At 43.7% G+C, this 19,574-nt stretch overlaps 2 protein-coding genes across 3 annotated transcripts in view; one reads left to right on the plus strand and one right to left on the minus strand.

Moving 5' to 3' along the window:
* Ubxn4 (UBX domain protein 4) overlaps positions 1-13,771 on the plus strand; it is a 32,023-nt gene extending 18,252 nt beyond the window's left edge. The window contains exons 9-13 of the mRNA XM_036202236.1: positions 1,283-1,407; positions 4,539-4,641; positions 8,761-8,892; positions 10,995-11,191; positions 13,179-13,771. Of these exons, the coding sequence (XP_036058129.1) occupies positions 1,283-1,407; positions 4,539-4,641; positions 8,761-8,892; positions 10,995-11,191; positions 13,179-13,317 (696 nt within the window). The 3' untranslated portion in view covers positions 13,318-13,771. The remainder of the gene's footprint in view (positions 1-1,282; positions 1,408-4,538; positions 4,642-8,760; positions 8,893-10,994; positions 11,192-13,178) is intronic.
* Positions 13,772-18,168: 4,397 nt separating this feature from the next.
* The window catches only part of Lct (lactase), a 41,451-nt gene continuing 40,045 nt past the window's right edge, over positions 18,169-19,574 (minus strand). Inside the window, exon 17 of one of the 2 annotated variants that reach the window (XR_004946229.1) lies at positions 18,169-18,670. Coding sequence is in view for 1 of the 2 variants with exons in the window: in XM_036202951.1 (XP_036058844.1) it covers positions 18,453-18,670 (218 nt within the window). In the remaining variant the exon portion in view is untranslated. The remainder of the gene's footprint in view (positions 18,671-19,574) is intronic. The other variant, XM_036202951.1, reaches the window with a different exon arrangement.

Below are 19,574 nucleotides of genomic sequence, written 5' to 3' on the forward strand. Positions count from 1 at the left end.
TAAGAATGTAGATTTTCTCAGAAACCAGAGGTATCAAATCCCCTGGAAGTGGAGTTACAGATTGTTGTGAGCTTCCTTACATGTGTGTTAGGTCCTTTGGAAGAGCAGCAGGTGCTCTTAACCACTGAGCCATCTCTCTGGCTACCCAAAACCCTTTTAAAGTTATTTTCTCCATGTTACTTTTTTTTTTTTTTTTTTTTTTTTTGGTTTTTTGAGACAGGGTTTCTCTGTGTAGCTTTGCGACTTTCCTGGGACTCACTTGATAGCCAAGGCTGTCCTCGAACTTGCAGAGATCCACCTGGCTCTGCCTCCCGAGTGCTGGGATTAAAGGTATGCGGCACCACCACCCGGCCGTTACTTTATTTTTTGAGACAGTGTCTCACAGTATAGCCCTGGCTGCACTGGAATGTGATTTGTACACCAGGCTGACTACAAACTCACAGAGATCTGCCAAGTGCTGAGGTTAAAGGCATGCACCACCCCACCCTCCTAGTTACTAAGAATTTCTAAGAAAGTGCAGCTTTAAAAGATTCTCTAACTGGGCATGGTGGTGCATGTCTTTAATCCCGGCACTCAGGAGACATGGAGATGGAGCTCATGAATTCAAGGCCAGCCTGGCCTCAAAGGGAGTCACAGGCCAGTCAGAGCCAAACAGTGAAGCCCTGTTACTTGGTAGTCTGTATAAAAGCATTGTTTTTGAGAGAGAGAGACTTTGAAAAGATTTAGGCACAACTCAGTCTAGGATGGTTTTGCAGAAGCTATTTTTCTTTTTTAAATTATTTTTATGTATAAACGTTTTGCATATGTGTATGTGTGTACACCACATGCATGCAGTGCTCACAGAGGCCAGAAGAGTATTTCGGGTCCCCTCGGACTAGAATTACAGAGGTTTTTTAGCTGCCATATGGATGCACAGTCAGTGTGCTGAACCACTGAGCCATAACAAGCCCAGCAGTGCTTTTTAAATTAAGCTGTTGTATACATATCTGAATATTGTTTATTCATGTGGTCATTCAACAAACACCCATTAAACATCAACTTTGTACCAGACTTTGTTCCTGGCTATGGAGCCAGCCCATCTTTTTTTTTGTAATAACAACTCAGATTCTTGGCAGTTACCTAAATGAAGAAAACAAACAAACAATCTCCAATCTTAAATGTGTGAAGTTTGCATATAAACTTAGGGAATGTCACGAATTTATGTTTATTCCTTGTGTTTAGGAATGTGTAGGTTCTGAAAGTGAGAAGTAGTGTGTCTAATGGTGTTTTATTTACTTCAAAGGATCGTGCAGAAAGAGCTGCTCGTTTTGCAAAGACAAAGGAAGTAGAGGCTGCGAAAGCTGCTGCCTTGCTGGCCAGACAGGCAGAAGCAGAAGTCAAGAGGGAGGCTTCTGCTCGAGATCGAAGGTACTTACTGCTTTATAAATGTCACCCTGAAATAGGCAGGCATTTGGGGCTGGTTAGTGTTTATTTATGTATTTTTATTTTTTATTTTCAACAGAATCTCCCTATGTTGCCCTGCTAACCTGAAACTCATTATGTAGGACAGGCTGGCCTTGAACTCACAGAGATCCACCTGCCTCTGCCTCCAAACTGCTGGTGTAAAGGTGTGGGCACTAAGCCCAGCTCTTAGTTAGGATTTATGTATTTTTTGATATTCGATAATTGCTAACTTTCATAACCAAATATTATGACTGGGTGTGGTGTTGCAAACCTTTAATCCCAGGACTCGAGAGGCAGCCTGATCTCTATGAGTTCAAGGCCAGCATGGTCTACAGAGTGAAATCCAGGGCAGGCACCAAAACTACACAGAGAAACCCTGTCTCAAAAATCCAAAACAAACAAACAAAAAAAAAACCCAAAAACAGCCAGGCGTTGATGGTGCACGCCTTTAATCCCAGCCCTCAGGAGGCAGAGCCAGGCAGATCTCTTTGAGTTTGAGGCCAGCCTGGGCTACAGAGCGAGTTCCAGGAAAAGCACCAAAGCTACACAGAGAAACCCTGTCTCGGAAAAAAAAAAAAAAACCCAAAAACCAAATGTTGGTGAGTTGTTAGAGAATTTGGAGCCTCTCTGCATTATTAATGGATTATAAAATAGTGTGGCCATTTTAGAAATACATTTGGCAATTCATCAGAATATTAAACATGGAGTTACCAGGTGGCCCAGCACTCACTCTTAGATATATGTCTTAGATATTTTGTCTTGGTTAGGGTTACTTTTGCTGTGATGAAACACCATGACCAAAGCAACTTGGGAAGTAAAGAGTTTATTTGGATTACACTTCCACATCACAGTTCATCATCAAAGGAAGTCAGGACAGGAAATGAAGCAGGGCAGGAACGTAAGCGGAGCCATGGAGGGGTGCTACTTACTGGCTTGTTTCCCATGACCTTCTCAGCCTGCTTGCTTGCTTGCTTGCTTGCTTGCTTGCTTTCTTTCTTTCTTTCTTTCTTTCTTTCTTTCTTTCTTTCTTTCTTTGTTTGTTTAGGTGGCACACATCACTTTTTAAATTATTATTCATTTTACATACCAACCACAGATCCCCCTCTCATCCCTCCTCCCACTCCCCTACCCCTCATCCCCTTCTCCAACAGGATAAGTTCTCCCATGGGAGGACAGCTAAGCCTGGTATATTCAGTTGAGGCAGGATCAAGCCCCACCCCGCTGCATCAGGGGTCAGCAAAGGGTCCGATCATAGGTAATGGGATCCAGAAAGTCAGCTCATGCACCAGGGATAGATCCTGATCCCACTGCCAGGGGTCCCTCAAGCAGACCCAACTATACAACTGTCTCCTGTATGCAGAGGGTCTAGTGTGGTCCCATGCAGGTTCCTCAGCTGTTGGTCTAAAGTTCGTGAGTTCCTTTGAGCTTGGTTCAGTTGTCTCTGTAGGTTTCCCCATCGTGATCTTGATGCCCTTTGCTCATATAATCCCTCTTCCCTCTCTTCTACCGGACTCCTGGAGCTCAGCCGGATGTTTGGTTGTGGATCTCTGCATCTGCTTCTGTCAGTTATTGGATGAAGGCTCTCTAGGTCCAGTAGGAGCTAGTGGAGTCTGTGTCTCAGGGAGCAGCTTTGGTCCCTTCAGCCTGCTTTCTTGTAGAGTTCAGGACCAACTGCCCAGAGATGGCACCACCCACAATGCACTGGCTCTTCCCCCATTGGTCACTAATTAAGAAAATGCCTTATAGCCAGATCTTTATTATTATTATTATTATTATTATTATTATTATTATTATTATTAATTTTTAAAATTTGTTTTACATACCAGCCACAGTGTCCCCTTCTTCCTCTCCTTCCATTCTCTCCCCCACCACTTTTCTACCCACCACCCCCATCTACTCCTCAGAAAGGGTACGGCCTCCCATAGTAGTCAGCAACGAATGACATATCAGTTGAGGCAGGACCAAGCTCCTCCCTGCTGCATCCAGGCTGAGTGAGGCATCTCACCATAAGGAATAGGTTCCAAAAAGCCAGCTCATGTGCCAGGGACAGATCCTGGTCCCACTGCTAGGGGTCCCACAAACAGACCAAGCTAACTAGTTACAGCCAGATCTTAGGGAGACATTTTTCTCAGTTGAGGCTCCCTCCTCTTTGATGACTCTAGCTGGTATCAAGTTGACATAAAACCTGCCCATACAAGGACTGAAAGTATGTCCGCACAAAAATCTGTACGTAAATGCTCATGTTATTCGAAAAAGCCAAAGTGTGATTATAGATTTCATCAGTTTAAGATGAGATTCAGCAACAAAAGAATCAAGAACTGATACAGCATTTATGTTTTCAACCGTGAATCCTCTCTGAAAGATCACATATAATATGATTCTTGTAGATGAAAGGTTCCAACTAGGCAAATCAGTTAATGGCTGCTAGGGCCTGGGAGATAAATGGGAGTGATTATTAATAGGCTCAGGGTTACTTTGGGAAGTGATGAAATATTCTAGTTAGTGTGATAGCTACAGGGTTGTGTTTATTGTTTTGTGATTTAAAAAAACTTTCTTCAACATTTATTTGGGAACTGGAAGGGGGGTTGTATGTGTACCATGGTGTCCATGTCAATGTAAAACAGCTTTCAGGAATTAGTTCTCCACTTCCTCCGTGGAGGTAAGCGCTTAGGGATTGAACTTATGTCATCTCACCAGGCCCTTGTATTATTTTTGAGACATGGTTTTCTTGGGTATGTAGCCCAGGCTTGCTTCTAACTTGGGATCCTCCTGTTTTAGCCTCTCAAATGATGGGATTACAGGTTGACAGGCTTGCATGGCAAGCACTTTACCTGAGGAGCCATCATGCCTGCCTAAAAAAGTACATGTCTACTCTCAACCAAATTTAAGGAAAAAGAAAGAAGGAAGGAAGGAGGGAGGAGAGAGAGAAAACTGTCTATGGGTGGGAGCAGCATGCCATGTGCATGCATGGAGGTCAGATGACTGCTAGGGGAGTCAGTTCTCTCCTTCCAAGTGTCCTGACCTGTCTGGTGCTTAATGACACTGCTTGAGAATCTGCAGGTGAAGGTGCTGACGTCAGCTTGACTTTTTCCTAGCACTGTTGCAAGAATTCAGTTCCGGTTGCCCGATGGTTCTTCCTTTACAAATCAGTTTCCTTCTGATGCTCCGTTAGAAGAAGCAAGGCAGTTTGCTGCACAGGTGAGTTCATAAAGATAGATGTGTGAGTTATTAAAATCTTTCAGGACAAGTTCCAAAGCAGAAAAATGACAGGAAATAGCCTGAGATGGAAGGAATTCTGGATTGTATTATACATAATGACAGTTTACAGTAGGCTCAGGAAAGTTCTGTTAGCATGCTTAATTAACAAGAGGAATGATCTGAGGACTTGTCTGTCCGGGAAAGGAAGTGGTTTCTCTTTGTTTTCTGATGGTTGATTACAGTCTAGCCATTTTTCTGTTGGCCAATACAAAAGATCAGGAATTTACTTCAAAACTGTGGGCTTACTCACAATCTAAGTGGCATATGAAATTTAATCACATAGGAAGTAAGATAGTAATTTCCAGGACTTTTTACTCTCTAGTCCCGACTCAAATGGATTCTGGTTATAAATCATCCTTTAGGATCTAAGCTCTGTATGTTCCAGTATTTTTCTCATAACTTCAAGGTTAAACTTAGAAAGTTGGCTGTGTTTTCATGGATGCAGCTAACTTCCTAGGGTTGGTTGGAGTTTTCTCTCTTGTACCTCTGTAGGGCTGGGTTTGTGGATTGGTGTTGTTTAAATTTGGTTTTGTCGTGGAATATTGCTTGTTGATAGGCTATGCTTTGTTGGCACCCAAGGTAGGCCTGCCCCTTTCTGGACAGAGGTGGAGGAGGGGTGGATTGAGGGGGTAGAGGGGAGGAGGGAATGGAAGTGGGGTTGAAGAAGCTTCAATCAGGATATAAAATAAATGAAAAAATTTAATTAATAAAAAGTACATGAGCCAGGTGTTGGTGGCACACACCTTTAATCCCAGCACTCGGGAGGCAGAGCCAGGCAGATCTCTGTGAGTTCGAGGCCAGCCTGGGCTACAGAGCGAGATCCAGGAAAGGGGCAAAGCTACACAGAGAAACCCTGTCTCGAAAAAAACAAAAACAACAGCAAAGTACATGAACCCAATGGATGGGTATTTTACTACACATTCTTATATTCATAAGGAGAATTTGACCCTATTGTTAAAATGTAATTTTAATGACTGAAAAAAAAAAAAAAACCTATTGGGTTCAGACCTTTTCCCCAAACTACTCAAAATAGTCTTTCCACCATATTGACTCGTAAGAGGAGGAGGCCCTCACCACTGCAGAATCCAGCTCTGCTGTCCCAAGGACCCCACAAGGCATCCCTGCCTGTCTTTACTATCCAGTGGTTAAAAAGCTTTTAACATCTAAAATATGACCACTGTCTTGCTTTATTCCAACTGCTGCAGGTCGAAAATGGAGGCTGTGTGGGGAAAAGAGCTCTCTTCTGTGGACCAGCTAGATGGCTCACCGGTTCAAAGTCCTGGCTGCCGGTCCTGACAGCTTAGGTCCCCAGGGAGACAACTGACTTTTCAAGTTGTCCTCTGACCCCCACAGGTGCTGTGGTGTGCATATGCCTCCTCCACCCCACCCCCACACAAAATAAATGCTGTAAAAACTCTTTAAAAGCATTTGTCCCACTAAAGCTCCTCTGTGCTGAGACTGAACTTTATGTTGGTTAAAGAACAGTGAAGGAGTTATGGTTTTATTTGTGCCCCCGCCCTTTTTGAGTCAGGGTTTCTCTACATAGCCCTGGCTATTCTGGAACTCAGGATATAGACCAAATAGGACTTGAACTCACAGAGATCTGCCTGCTTCTGCCTCCCAAGTGCTGGGATCAAAGAGGTATTGCTACCATGCGCAGCTGGGCTTGACAGCAGGGGCAGGAGGATCTCTGGGAGTTCAAGGCCAGCTGGGTCTTCGTATTAAGTTCCAGGCCAGCCTTGATTGTGCATTGATATCTAGGTGAGGGTGTCATATTCCCTGGAACTGGAGTTACAGACAGTTGTGAGCTGCCATGTGGCTGTTGGGAATTAAACCTGGGTCCTCAGGAAGAACAGCCAGTGCTCTGAACTGCTGAGCCACCTCTCCAGCCAAGGCAGCTCTCCTAAAGTTACATATAGGAAGGCATTCCACAGTGGAGGTGAGGTTTAAGTGCATCCTTCTGTAGTAAAGCAAGTGTCACAGTCAAGCCACGCACACAAACTTGGTTTCCCAGGGAACATATATTTATGTTTGTACTCTACCGTAGCTAAGTCTCTACTAGTATTAGATCTAAAAAACAAACAGAAAAAAGATGGAGAGATGGCTCAGTGGTTAGGAACACTAGCTGCTCTTACAGAGGACCCGGGTTTGACTCGCAACATCTACATGGCAGCTTGTAACCACCTGAAACTCCAGTTCCATGGACTCCAACACCCTCTTTTGGCCTCTGTAAGCTCCAAGCAAAACACCCATGGCACATAAAGTAAAAAAAAAAAAACTAAGTTAAAAACAATGATGTTTAAAAAAATACCAACTGTAGGCTGGGCATTGTGGTGCATGCTTTTAATCTTAGCACTTGGGAGATAGAAGCAGGCAATCTTTTTGAGTTTGAGGCCAGCCTGGTCTACATTGTGAGTCCCAGAACAGCCAGGACTAGATAGAGAGACCCTATCTCAAAACAACAATAACAACAACAAAACAAATATAACCACGCCTTTAACCCCAGCACTCGGAAGGCAGAGGCAGTCAGATCTCTGTGAGTTCAAGGCCAGCCTGGTCTACAGAGCGAGTTCCAGGACAGGCTCCAAAGCTACATAGATAAACTCTGCCTCCGAAAACAAACAAAAAACAAAACAAACAAAAAACCCAAAGAAACAAACCTCCCCCCAAATGTGACAGAGATATGATGGTCCTGCTCCATTCTCAGAGGTCAGAACACAAAATTAGCTGATATGTCCATTAAGATACGAGAAGACAAAGAGAATGTGGTATATATACTCATTAAAGTTTATTCAATAGAAGAATAAAAACAGAACAAAGTTATATCATTTATGGAAAACCAGATGGAACTGGACATCATATAAAGCAAAAAAAAAAAAAAAAGCTAGACAATGATTGCAGCCTTCTTGTCTGTGGAACCTGGAGTTTTATAAACATTTTAGTGCATGTATAAATAGATACACACAAAACATGTATGAAAGGAGAAGGGGTACTACTGAGGTAAAGGAAGACTAGCCGGACTCAGCGAAGAGGAGGGAGAGTAAAGGGTTAGTGGATCTGAACATGGGAATGTCCTCTAAAATAATTAAAACTCATTCTTTTGTACTCTACTGTGAAAACAAAAGACTATGTGGTGTTTGACATCGAAATTACCAAACAGTGGTCTGGAGAGATGGCTCCGTGACTAACACCCTTTGTCACATAAGCCTGACAAGCTGGATTTGATTCTTGGAACCCACTGTGAAAGGAGAGGACCAACCCCTGAAAGTTGTCTTCGACACACGTGTGCACCCGCATTCACATATATCCACACTCAGACACACACAATAGTCAGAAATAAAAATAAAATATAGGAAAAATGGTGTCTGTAGAATATGCTGAAATGGGTTTGCCTGTGTATGAAGGCGAATAATAGCCATTGCAGTTTTTTTTTTTAATGTATTTGGAGACATGACCTCAGTGTGTTTGCTAAGCCATTCCAAATTTTTATAAGTGCTAATAACAGTCCAAGTGTGTGTTGGCGAGTCATGAGTCTAAGTTTTCTGAGTGAAGCCCCAGCTGCTGTTAGGCTTAAAGGCACAGCTACCACTTCGTTGCTTGTTTTGAGTAGTGTGGGGGTGGGGTGGAGGAGGCATATGCACACCACAGCACCTGTGGGGGTCAGAGGACAACTTGAAAAGTCAGTTGTCTCCCTGGGGACCTGACTAAGTTGTCAGCAAGGACTTTGAACCAGTGAGCCATCTAGCTGGTCCACAGAAGAGAGCTCTTTTCCTCGACCTGCAGCAGCTGGAATAAAGCAAGACAGTGGTCATATTTTAGATGTTAAAAGCTTTTTAACCATTGGGATTTGGTATGTCTGTCTATCACTGAGCTAAATCCCCAACCCCTCAACTACTTTTTAAAACAATTTTTTTGCTAAGTAGTTTTTTAATTTCTGTCTAATTGTACTTTGTAAATTGAAGTGATTTTAGCAGTCATTGTAGACTCTCGAATGATGCATATTGTTAGTACCTTACTTTTTTAAAGGCACCTTTTCTAAGATTCACTTCTCTGTTCCAGACTGTTGGCAACACCTATGGTAATTTTTCGCTGGCTACCATGTTTCCCAGGAGGGAGTTCACCAAAGAAGACTATAAGAGAAAGCTGCTGGATCTGGAGCTCGCCCCCAGTGCCTCCGTGGTGCTGCTGCCAGTAAGCAGCCAGTGTGGGCTCTGCTCTCGGGTTCTGCCTCTTCTGTTCTTGGTCATTGTGTAGAATTGACAGAAGAGAGAAGGCTGTGGGTAAACTAAAATACAAAGTAGCCAAAATTAGGTCAATTTATAGTGCCATTTATTCTGTCTCATACATTTGTGGTGCTAATGTTTTGTGAGCCTTTGAATTTTAACAGTTTTATATGCAAAAACATTAAAAGAGGGAAACAAGTATTGAATTGTTTCCTCTGTGGACTGTTAGCCTATGACTCTACTGTCTACCACATTAAAAATATGTGTATAACATAAAAATAACATTGGATTCTTCAAGTGTAGCTTGCTTTTTTTGTTTTTTTGTTTTGTTTTGTTTTGTTTTTGTATGTTTTTATTTGAGACAAGGTCTTATTGTGTCTGAGAGCTCACTGTGTAAATTAGGCTGGCCTTGAACTCAAAGAGGTCTTCTGCCTCTGCCTCTGAGTGCCAGGACTAAAGGGGTGCGCCATCATACCCAATAAGTATAGCACTTTGATCCCTCATGGAGAAAAGAGGCTCAGAAAGCTAAGATGTTGCCAGGGTCCTACCTGAAGAGTCAGCGGAGTCTTTATGTCCTGGTCAGTACAGTTTTCCCTGCTTTATAAACTAGAGATGCTATCACACTTGGAACAACCCTGCAATCAGAATTTCGTGGTGTTTATTGGATTTGAAATCTTAATCTTTTACTCATTTATTTTTCTTTGGTTTTTTGTTTGTTTGTTTGTTTGTTTGTTTGTTTTAAGCCTTTTTCTTCTAGTTAGTGAGACTCTACCTCCACCCCCACCAGCTGCGGACTGATCCCAGGGCCTTGCACTTTCTAGGCAAGCGTTCTACCACTGAGCTAAGTCCCCAACCCCATTAGTGAGACTTTTATTTTCAAAGTTGTTAATTTTATTGCCAAAGTTTACTTTTCTTAAAAACAGTTGGTTCAGAGCTAGAGAGATGGCTTGGCAATTATGAGAAGGTACTGCTCTTCTAGAGGACACAAGTTAAGGTCCCTGCACACACATAGCAGCTCACAGCTGTCCAGTTCCTCTTCTGATGTCCTCTTCTGATCGCCCTGGGCACCAGACACATGTAGTACACATATATAGGCAAAACATTAATCCACATAAAAGAAGACTAAATCTTTTGTTGTTGTTGTTGTTGTTGATTCAGCCCAGTGTGTGGCACACCCCTTTAATTCTAGCACATGGGAGGCAGAAACAGATGGATCTCTCTGTAAGTTGAGGCCACCATGGTTCACATAGTGAGTGTGGGTTACATTGTGAGAGCTTGTCTCAGGACATAAATAAGGAGCTGGAGAGATGGCGCAGCAGTTAAGAGCACTTACTGTACTTGCAGAGGACCTGGGTTTAGTTTCTCGCATCCACATGGTGGCTCCCAACTGTCTGTAACTCCAGTTCCAGGGGATCCCATGCCCTTTTCTTACCTCTGGGCTCATGTATATGATGCACATACATACATTCAGGCACACACATACACATAAAATTAATTAATTGGTTTTTAGCTATAACAGCTTTATTTATTTGTTTGTTTGTTTGCTTGCTTGCTTTTATTTCATTTGCATTGGTATTTTGCCTGCATGTATGTGTGTGTGAGGATGTTAGAGATGGTTGTGAGCTGCCATGTAGGTGCTGGGAATTGAACCCTGGTCCTCTGGAAGAGCAGTAAGTGCTCTTAACCACTGAGCTATCTCTCCAGCCCCTAATTGTTCTTTAAGAAGTAAAATTAGCCAGGTGTGATGGTGCATGCCTTTAATCCCAGTACTTGGGTGGTAGAGGCAGAGGCAAGCAGATCTTTGTAAGTTCAAGGCCAGTCTGGTCTACAGAGTGAGTTCCAGACCCATCTCCAAAAGTAGAAAGAAACAAAGACAGACAAACAGCTCTGGGGGTCCCCATAAGTTTGTGGGCACATGGAAAGTAGTAAAAAATGATCATTTTTATTCCCTTGGATTGAGACAAAGTCAGTAGAATCTCATTTCCAGATAAAAGAAGCATCTAAGTGTGATTCAGTTGTACCGATGTAGTCTTTACTTGCTTGTTTATCTTTAATTTTTTTCATTTCTAGGCCGGACGGCCAGCCACATCCATTGTCCACTCTTCCAGTAGAGACATTTGGACATTACTGGGAACGGTGCTTTATCCATTCCTGGCCATATGGAGACTAATTAGCAATTTTTTATTTAGTAATCCTCCTGCACAGACTTCAGCAAGAGCCACACCCACAGAGCCTTCCAACCCTGCATCATCCAAGTCAGAGAAAAGGTAGGTGTTCTTGTCTTCTCTGTTGGTAAAATATCCGGGTCGTGTCCAGTAGGTCTCTTACTCCTTGCTAGAAAAAAGTTGCTAAAAAAGCAGCTTTGCCTCTTTCCCCTTCACTGAACTCTTTCTGTCCCAGTCTACTAACACAGTTTTTCCTCCCAGTCTCTCCTATCTTTGTAGCTAGCCATGTTTTGTTGTTGTTCATTTGTTTCTAAGATAGGGTCTCACTCTGTTGCCCTGGCTGGCCTGGAACTTGTTATGCAGATCAGGCTGACATCACACTCACAGCCTGGTCTCCTCCTCCCTTCTGTTTCCCTGAGAGCTAGGATTAAAGGTTTGTGCCACCACACCTGGCCTTCTTGCTAGCCGTGTTTTGCCTAAAACAATGCCACTAGTTGCTTATAGTCTTGCATAATTTCTTTACAGGAATTTAGTCTGAGTTTTCTTTAATCTACTGGCTGATTTCCTCGTCTGCGTCACTCAGAAGAAAATCACACTGAAAAATGAAATGCTCCCTTGACTATGGTGCCTCTAAGCCAGACTTGTCAGGGTCCATAGTAATCCCTGGCACCTGAGAACCTGGTGGGCAAGCAGGTGGAGGGTGGGGATTATGAATTTGAGTCCTTTCTAGGCTACACAGTGAAACCCTGAGGCACACGGAAAATGAAAAACAAGAAAAAGAGAAATGATGTCCTGAGACTTAATTGATTGCAGAGCAAAGATTTGGTTCTACAGACAGCACCGATAGCTGTAGCCATACTCTGACGCATAATCTCAATAGATAGGTTACCAAGAAGTGCTGTCCAGAGGAGGACGCTGTGTCACCATCTGACAGTGCTCATTCTCATTAAACACGCTCTGTTAGCGGTTTTGTCTTGCAGTGGTGAGGTGTTTTGAGAAGTTCAGGCTGGCCTCTTAACTGTCTGTGATCTTGAACTCCTGATCCTCTTGCCTCCATTTCCCAAGTACTAGAGTATAGTTATTCACTACACTCCCACTTCTCTTGGGCCTATAGTAGACACTGTAGCAAATCTATCAGTCCTGGAAGCCACTACTCTGCTGTCTGGATACTGCGATTAGCTGATATGGCCTTTATCTTGAGTGTTAGGCAACAAGATCAATAACATCCTTAGTCTTGCTGAAGAGTAGGTGGAAACATTTAATTCAGTGATTACTGTAGTATGGAATAGGATGCCAAGTGAACCATTCAAACTTTTCTCAAAGGAGGGAAAGGGACTTGAAGTTGAGGCAGAGGAGAGAGCGAATGTCTATGAAAGGGTAAGAGTGAAAGGGTAAGGCTTCATGTTCCACTATTTTTTCATTTTCTGTTAATAAAATTCTTTAAACTTGCTGGGTAGTAGTGGCAGCAGCGCACACCTTTAATCCTAACACTTGGGAGGAAGAGGCAAACAAATCTCTGTGAGTTCAAGTCCAGCCTGGTCTACAGAGAGAGTTCCAGGACAGCTAAGGCTACACAGAGACTCTGTCTACAAAAACAAACAAACAATTATTTAAATTTAGACTCTTTCCTTCCTGTTTTCAGAGAGGAAGTCCTATTCTTGGTTAAAAGTCACTGTAAAGGTTTTGAAAGGATTGCAAATGACCAGCCATTTCTAGCAGTTAAGGTACAGCTGGAGCTTTATATAGCTTCTAGGACGGTCCATAAGTTGTATCTTGGTATGTGTGTCAGCTTGTATGAGGTTTTGAAATCTAGCTAGCAAATGATCATGTTCTGAGGTTTAGTAAGTCATCAGGAAAATCAACATGATGATTTGACTGGTTGACTTCTAGAAATGAGGAGATTAAATTAGTAAAGGCTAATAAAATCACTTACTGCAGGAAGAGATGCAAATATTGCCCATAGACTGACTTCATTGTTGAGCTAAAAACAAAGTATAGTTGCCTGTCCTGTATCAGCAGAGTGTGAAGAAACAGCTTTGTGTTGTTTGTGTTTGGGTCACCTCCCCTTTCCTCCTCTTTGTCATGCCAGGGAGCCAGTCCGAAAAAGAGTGCTGGAGAAGCGTGGGGAGGACTTTAAGAAGGAAGGGAAGATATACAGACTGAGGACTCCGGACGAGGGCGAAGATGAGAACAACACTTGGAATGGGAACTCCACGCAGCAGATGTAGATGGCAGGCACAGTGGGACATCTTCACTGCTTCCCCGGAGTCCTCTCCAGCTTCCGCTGGACAAGGGGTCTGCTTCTGTTTTCACACCATGGATATACTCTTTATTTCTGCTTAGAGGTTAGGAGTTAATGTTGTTTAACCTGAAAAAGTCAAAATAGGAACTAGCTGGATGCTAGGTCCTTGTGTAGGCTAACCAGCTGCTCACCCAGCCACCTACCAGTTCCTGCTCAAACTTTACAGCCCAGTGTTTCATTTAGAATACTTTTTGCTGCAAGACTTTTAAGCCACACAAAGTAACAGGTATGTCACTGGGTAGTCTGACTCTAGAGCTCTTCCACTAGCTGTCAGGCGATAATGATGGTTACATTTCTCTTTGCACTCAGCGGCTGCAAACAAAATCTTGTAGTTTTTGATCTTACTTAAACCTTGAATAAAAATGTTTTTCCAAAAATGAGAATAATTTTATTTTTGCTGTAAGCATCTTTCTGTTGTCCAGGGCTATATCAAGGTCACTTTTGTCTGACTTCCCTCCCAGCGCTGCCCTGAAGATGTCAGCAAAATAACTGGCTACGTTTCCTTTAAATCCAGGAATTCTGGATCTTACAGACACCAGGGCCCATGCGTCCTAGGTCACTGAGATGCCAAACAGATGAGCATGGAGAGTCTGCAGCTTAGCTTGCACACTAACATTTGTACTAAAGTGTCCCATTCAGCAGTCACACTTCTAGGACCAAAGGGTAGGAGCAGGGAAGAGCAGAGACACACCTCCCTTCACTGTGGTTGTCCCTCGGGCTTTGGAAGACATTCTCTACTGTACTGTTTCTTCCACTAAAAGTCGAGATGCTTGAAACATGACGACTGCATGTTAGAGAAGACCACTGGGTCTGTGAGAGGAGGGAACACTCTATCCAGCCCTGTGGGACAGCAGATAGGCTTGTGCGATGATAATGCTGGCAGGAAGCAGAGGAGCTGCTGAGCTGCTGGGGACAGCAGAACCTTTCTGAAAACATGCCCTAAGTAGTGATCATCACTGCAAAAGTTCAGCTATGTATAGACCTGATTACTAGTTTAACTTAAAAACTGGAAACAACTAAATGCTCTCTGTGGGCGTCATTTCTGTTGAGAAATGGTCCATACTAATCCAGCACTTGCATATTTACTGCCTGCCTGCTGTGTGTTAGTGAAAAAGGATAGAAGACATAGCGTAGGCATAGGATGAGTCCAGCTTTGTGAGTAAGTTTTGTGTGTAGAGGACAGTGAGTTAACGTGTATGTAAAGAAAGAAGAAAACTTTGTTACTGGATGGCTGTATGTCTTAGTTCTTTGTACTCATAAATTTTTCCAGTCTTCTGCATTGATCATAAATACATTATTTAAAGAGTTTTGCCAGGTGTGGGGGCTCACACTTAAAATCCCAGCACTTAGTACTCACAGGCAGTCTGAGTTAAGGGCCAGCCTGGTCTACATAGCAAGTTCAGGCCAGCCAAGGCTACAAGATAAAACTTTGTCTCAAAAACAACAACAAAAATGTGAGTTTTTAAAAATTTCTAGTAACTGCCTGATTTAAAATCCTGTCTTCTAAAAATGCAGCAAGCTGGGTGTGGTGTCTCATGCTGTAGTCTGAGCACTTGGGAGGAGGAGGCAGGGGTATCAAGTTTATCCTCAGGTACAGGTTCAAGTCCAACCTAGGCTGAATAAGATCTCCACAATAACGAGGCAATATATGATTTTTTAAAAATACTTGTCAAGTGGGTATGAATCCTGGAAAAACATTAAGTACCTCAAGTCAGTTTGTCTTTAAGAAGATCAAATACAAATCTAAAAATGTGCATAATTCATGTTTCAGTAGAGAATTCCTCTGTAGCTTTATCTCTTTAAAAAGTCCACGTGGTTCAAAAGCTCCAAAATACAGAAAGTCGTGTCTCTCTCCTGGCACTGGACCCCACTACCATTCCCCAGCGGTAACCTCGATTAATAATTTCTATGTAATTTTCAGAAAAATTTTATGCAGATAAGCAAATGTGTAATCTTTATTTTTAAATAAATGGGATCATATTGTATGTACGACCCTGCATCTTGCTCTTCTTACAGTTTTGAAGATCTTGACCTGTCCACACACAGCTAGCGGCCTTATTCCCACTGCTCTCTGTAGCAGTTCGCTGACCGCAAGACCCAGCTGATGACCATGACGTGTATTCCCTGGTGATTAAAAATGACTTGGTTTGAGCCAGACAGTGATGGCACATGTTTTTAATCCCAGCACTTGTGAGGCGGGGGCAGGCAGAGTTCCAGGACAGCCAGGGCTACACAGTGTAACCCTGTCTCGAAAAATGGGAGGAAAAAGATGTTTCCTTCTTGGTTAGGCCAGGTGTGGTAACACAAGATTTTGATCCCAGCATTATGGAGGCAAAAACAAGAGGATCTCTCTTTGAAGCCAGCCTGTTCTACACAGTGAGTTCCAGGCTGACTCGGGTACACAGTGAGACGCTATCTCTAAAACAAAACAAAAATTGCCTGTTTGGTTTTTCTGTTACAAACACCCTGGAGGGGAGATGTATTCTGACTGAGGAAGTGGACCCATGGGACATGGTTTGTTACCTTAAATGATATTCACGGTTTAGATTATGAAAGATGCCAGATGAGCTCTCTTAAAGGCTGTAAGAACTGTCTACTCTTCCATCAGTGTGAGACCAGACCCCACCTCTCTGCCACCTGTGCCCCCCTCATCTGGGTCAACGCCATAGATGAAGGTGATGCTGAATTTATGTGCACTGTTGGTTCATCTTGAACGGACATGGACTTTGGGAGGGGCGTTGAAACACTCAGCACAGACCAACTGCATAGACCAGGCTGGCTTTGAACTTACAGGGATCTGTCTTCCTCTGCCTCCTGAGTGCTAGGGTTTAAGGTTTGCAGCATGACTAGTCAGATGCCCTTTCAATGCTCCTGGCAAGAGCAACAAGCACTCCTAAGTACTAAGCAGTCTTTCCAGCCTCCTTAAGACCGTTTTTTCGTTAGTTAGGGCAGGGAGGAGGGGGAGTTAAGGGGTCAGAGGTAATATGTGGGAATCAGTTCTTCTCCTGTATGTGTCCTGGGAACAAGCTTAGTTGGTAAGACTTGAGACTGCTGAGCAATCTCAAGAGCCCCCTTTATTTTTTGTACACAGTTAGATAGACAGTGTTTCTTTTTATCCTCTATGTCTTAAGTCTCATAGACATCTTTCCATTTCAAAACCTAAGTTTTATATTCTAATATTCTTTGCAGGGGGTGGGGGTGTGAAACAGGATTTTTCTGTATAGCCCCAGCTGTCCTGGAACTCTAGACCAGGCTGGCTTCAAACTCCAAGATCCGGCTGTCTCTACCTCCCAAGTACTGGGATTAAAGGCGTGTGCTGCCACCACCACCACCTGGCTACCCTAATATTCTTAGAGTTTGTTTAACAAAAGACTTTTTTTTGAGCTGAGAATCGGACCCAGGGCCTTACGCTTGCTAGACAAGTGCTCTACCTCTGAGTTAAATCCCTAACCCTCAAAAGACTTATTTTTACTTCATGTGTATGAATGAATGTTTTGCTTAAATGTATATAAACATACTACTTGCTGCCTGGTGTTTACAGAGGCCAGAGGATGGTGCCATATTCCCTGGAACTGGAGTTAGGAATAATTGTAGGCCATCATGGGTCCACAGAACTGAACCCAGGACCTCTGCAAAAGTAGCAAGTGCTCTTAACTGCTGAGCCATCTCTCCAGCTCCAGTTGCTAACATTTGATCATGAATCGTTCTGTCCAAGGAATGCCCAGTACCCAGTTTTAGAAGTACCCACATTTAGCGTATTGTAGTGCATGTCTGTAATCCCTGTATTCTCAAACACAGCCCTAATTAAAAGCTAACCCAAAATTCAAGGCTAGCTTTTTCTGCATAGAGTTCCAAGGCCAGCCAGGGATAGAAAGTGATGCCCTCTTTCAAAAGACACAAAACCAGACAAACCCATTTGGCAGCTTTTCATATCAACAGAAAAGGGATTTATGTTCACCAAAAGTTCCTGACAGCCAAGCTAGTCCTAGAACTTTTGGATAGGATTTTCTTTTTTTAAAGATAATTTATATGGGTGGGTGTTTTGCCTACATGTTTGTGTGCTACATACATGCGTGCAATGCCCACAGAAGCCAGAAGAGAGCACTGGATCCCCAGAACTCGAGGTTCAGACAGTTGTTAGCTGTGGTATGGGTGCTGAGACTCAAACCCTCTGGAAGAGCAATCAGCCCTTAACTCCTGAGCCATGTCTTCATCTCCCTGGTTAGAAAATTTCTGTGGATACGCTTTAGGTTAAGAGTGTTTGTAAGAGACAAAACTGCAGACATATTCACTCTTATTTTTACATTTTTATTGTCATGTGTGTGGGTATTTTGCCAGCACGTGTGTGTCTGTGCATCGCATGTGCCTGGTTTCCAGGGAGGCCAGAAGAGGGCGTTGGACCCCCTGGCAGGAGTTTGCAACAGTTGCCACCTGCCACTTGGGCACTGGGAACCAAACTGGAAGAGCAATGGGTGCTCTTAATTGCTGAACCATCTCTCTAACCACATAATAATTTTAAAATTAGCCAAAACCTGAGAGTTGAGGGGCTAGGAATTGAACCCACACCTGTGAATCTGGTAGGCAAGTATTTTGCCACCAGGCTATCTAAGTCCCTGACCTCTGTTGCCCCTATCCCCAGCTCCCTCTCACCCCGAAGCAGGATTTCGAGACATGGTTGTGGCTGGCCTCAAACTGGAGTGCCTCCTGAGTGCAGGATTATAGGCAGATGTGGACTATCATGGCTAGACCTGCCCTTTATTTTTACTTAGTTAATTAGGAGTCTACCATTAAACCTTGAAATGAACGCAGAGAACTGCTAGACAGTTGGGTCTCTGCATTTCCACAGGGCTACCTTGCAGGTCTCAGAGTCCACAGTAGAATTCCCAGTACTGAAGATGCTTTAATTTCAACTGAGAATGTGAAAAGCTTCAAGATGGAAATCGTCTCCCACAGTGCAGGAAGCCTTGATGAGGAGGTCCACTGTGGGCAGGAGTCCTCTGTGCTAGCAGGCCTATCTGAAGAAACCAGGCATCTCCACACAGCTGAGGAGGTGGTGACTTGTCAGAAGGAGGAAATTGGACTCAGGTTGTGTTGGCTTGGCTGTGTTTCCCCTTGCTTGGAGCGCTTGCAGTATTTGTATAACAGAAATGCCAAGCTACAGACCCCAAGTAGCAGGAGGGCGAAGAGTACATACAAGGCTGTCTGTGCTTCTGTGATACCCAGCATCAGCCCCAGGAAGGGCACTTCTGTCTTCACAGGGCTGGCAGTCGGTCCAGCATCTAGGAGAGGACAATGGGGGCTCAGGCTCTGGAAAGGTCCCACTGATCCCTGCAGTGCAGAGGCTGCATAGTACCCCCCCCCCAACCCACCTCTCACTCTACTCCCGCAATATATAAGCAAAAGCAAGCTCATCACTGGTATCATCATGGGTTCCCCTCACTGTTGGGTTGTGTTTTGTTTTTAAATGAATTTGTTTATTCTTATTTTGTGTTCCCTGTTTTACCTGCATGCATGTCTGTATGAAGGTGTCAAAAACCCTGGAACTGGAGTTACAGACAACTGAACTGCCATGTGGGTGCTGGGAGTTGAACCTGGGTCCTCTGGAAGAGCAGTGCTCTCAACCGCTGAGCCATCCCTGCAGCCCGTTGTTTTGTGTTGTGTGTTTTTTTTATAATTGTGTGCGTGTGCATACCATGATGCTCATGTAGAGGCAGAGGACAACCTTCAGGAGTTCTGTTTCCCCTTTGTGTTCCTAGTATTGTACTCACGCCATAGCGCTTTAACTACTGAGCCACCAGCCATCTCACTGTGCCCCACCACACACACACACACACATACACACACACACATACACACACACACACACCCTTTCCCCTGAGACTCGTCTCATGTAGCCCAGACAGGCCTCAAGCTAGCTAGTAGCCATGGATGACCTTGAACTTCAAATTCTACTGCCTCTACCTCCTAGGTGCTCAGATTACAGGGCTATGCTAGCTGCTGAGCCGTTTGTGTGGTGCTGGGTATTGAGCCCCTACCACCTTGGGCGTGCTAGGTGAGCTCTCTACCAACTGAGGCACGTCATTAGCCCTGTTTCGAGCATCACTGGGCAACTAAACTACTGCCTGAATTGGATAACAGTCTTTTATTGTCATGGCCATTTATAGTTTATAGTCACCCAAAAAG

This window comes from Onychomys torridus, chromosome 11 (assembly GCF_903995425.1).
Source record: "Onychomys torridus chromosome 11, mOncTor1.1, whole genome shotgun sequence".
Classification (NCBI taxonomy): Eukaryota; Metazoa; Chordata; class Mammalia; order Rodentia; family Cricetidae; genus Onychomys; species Onychomys torridus.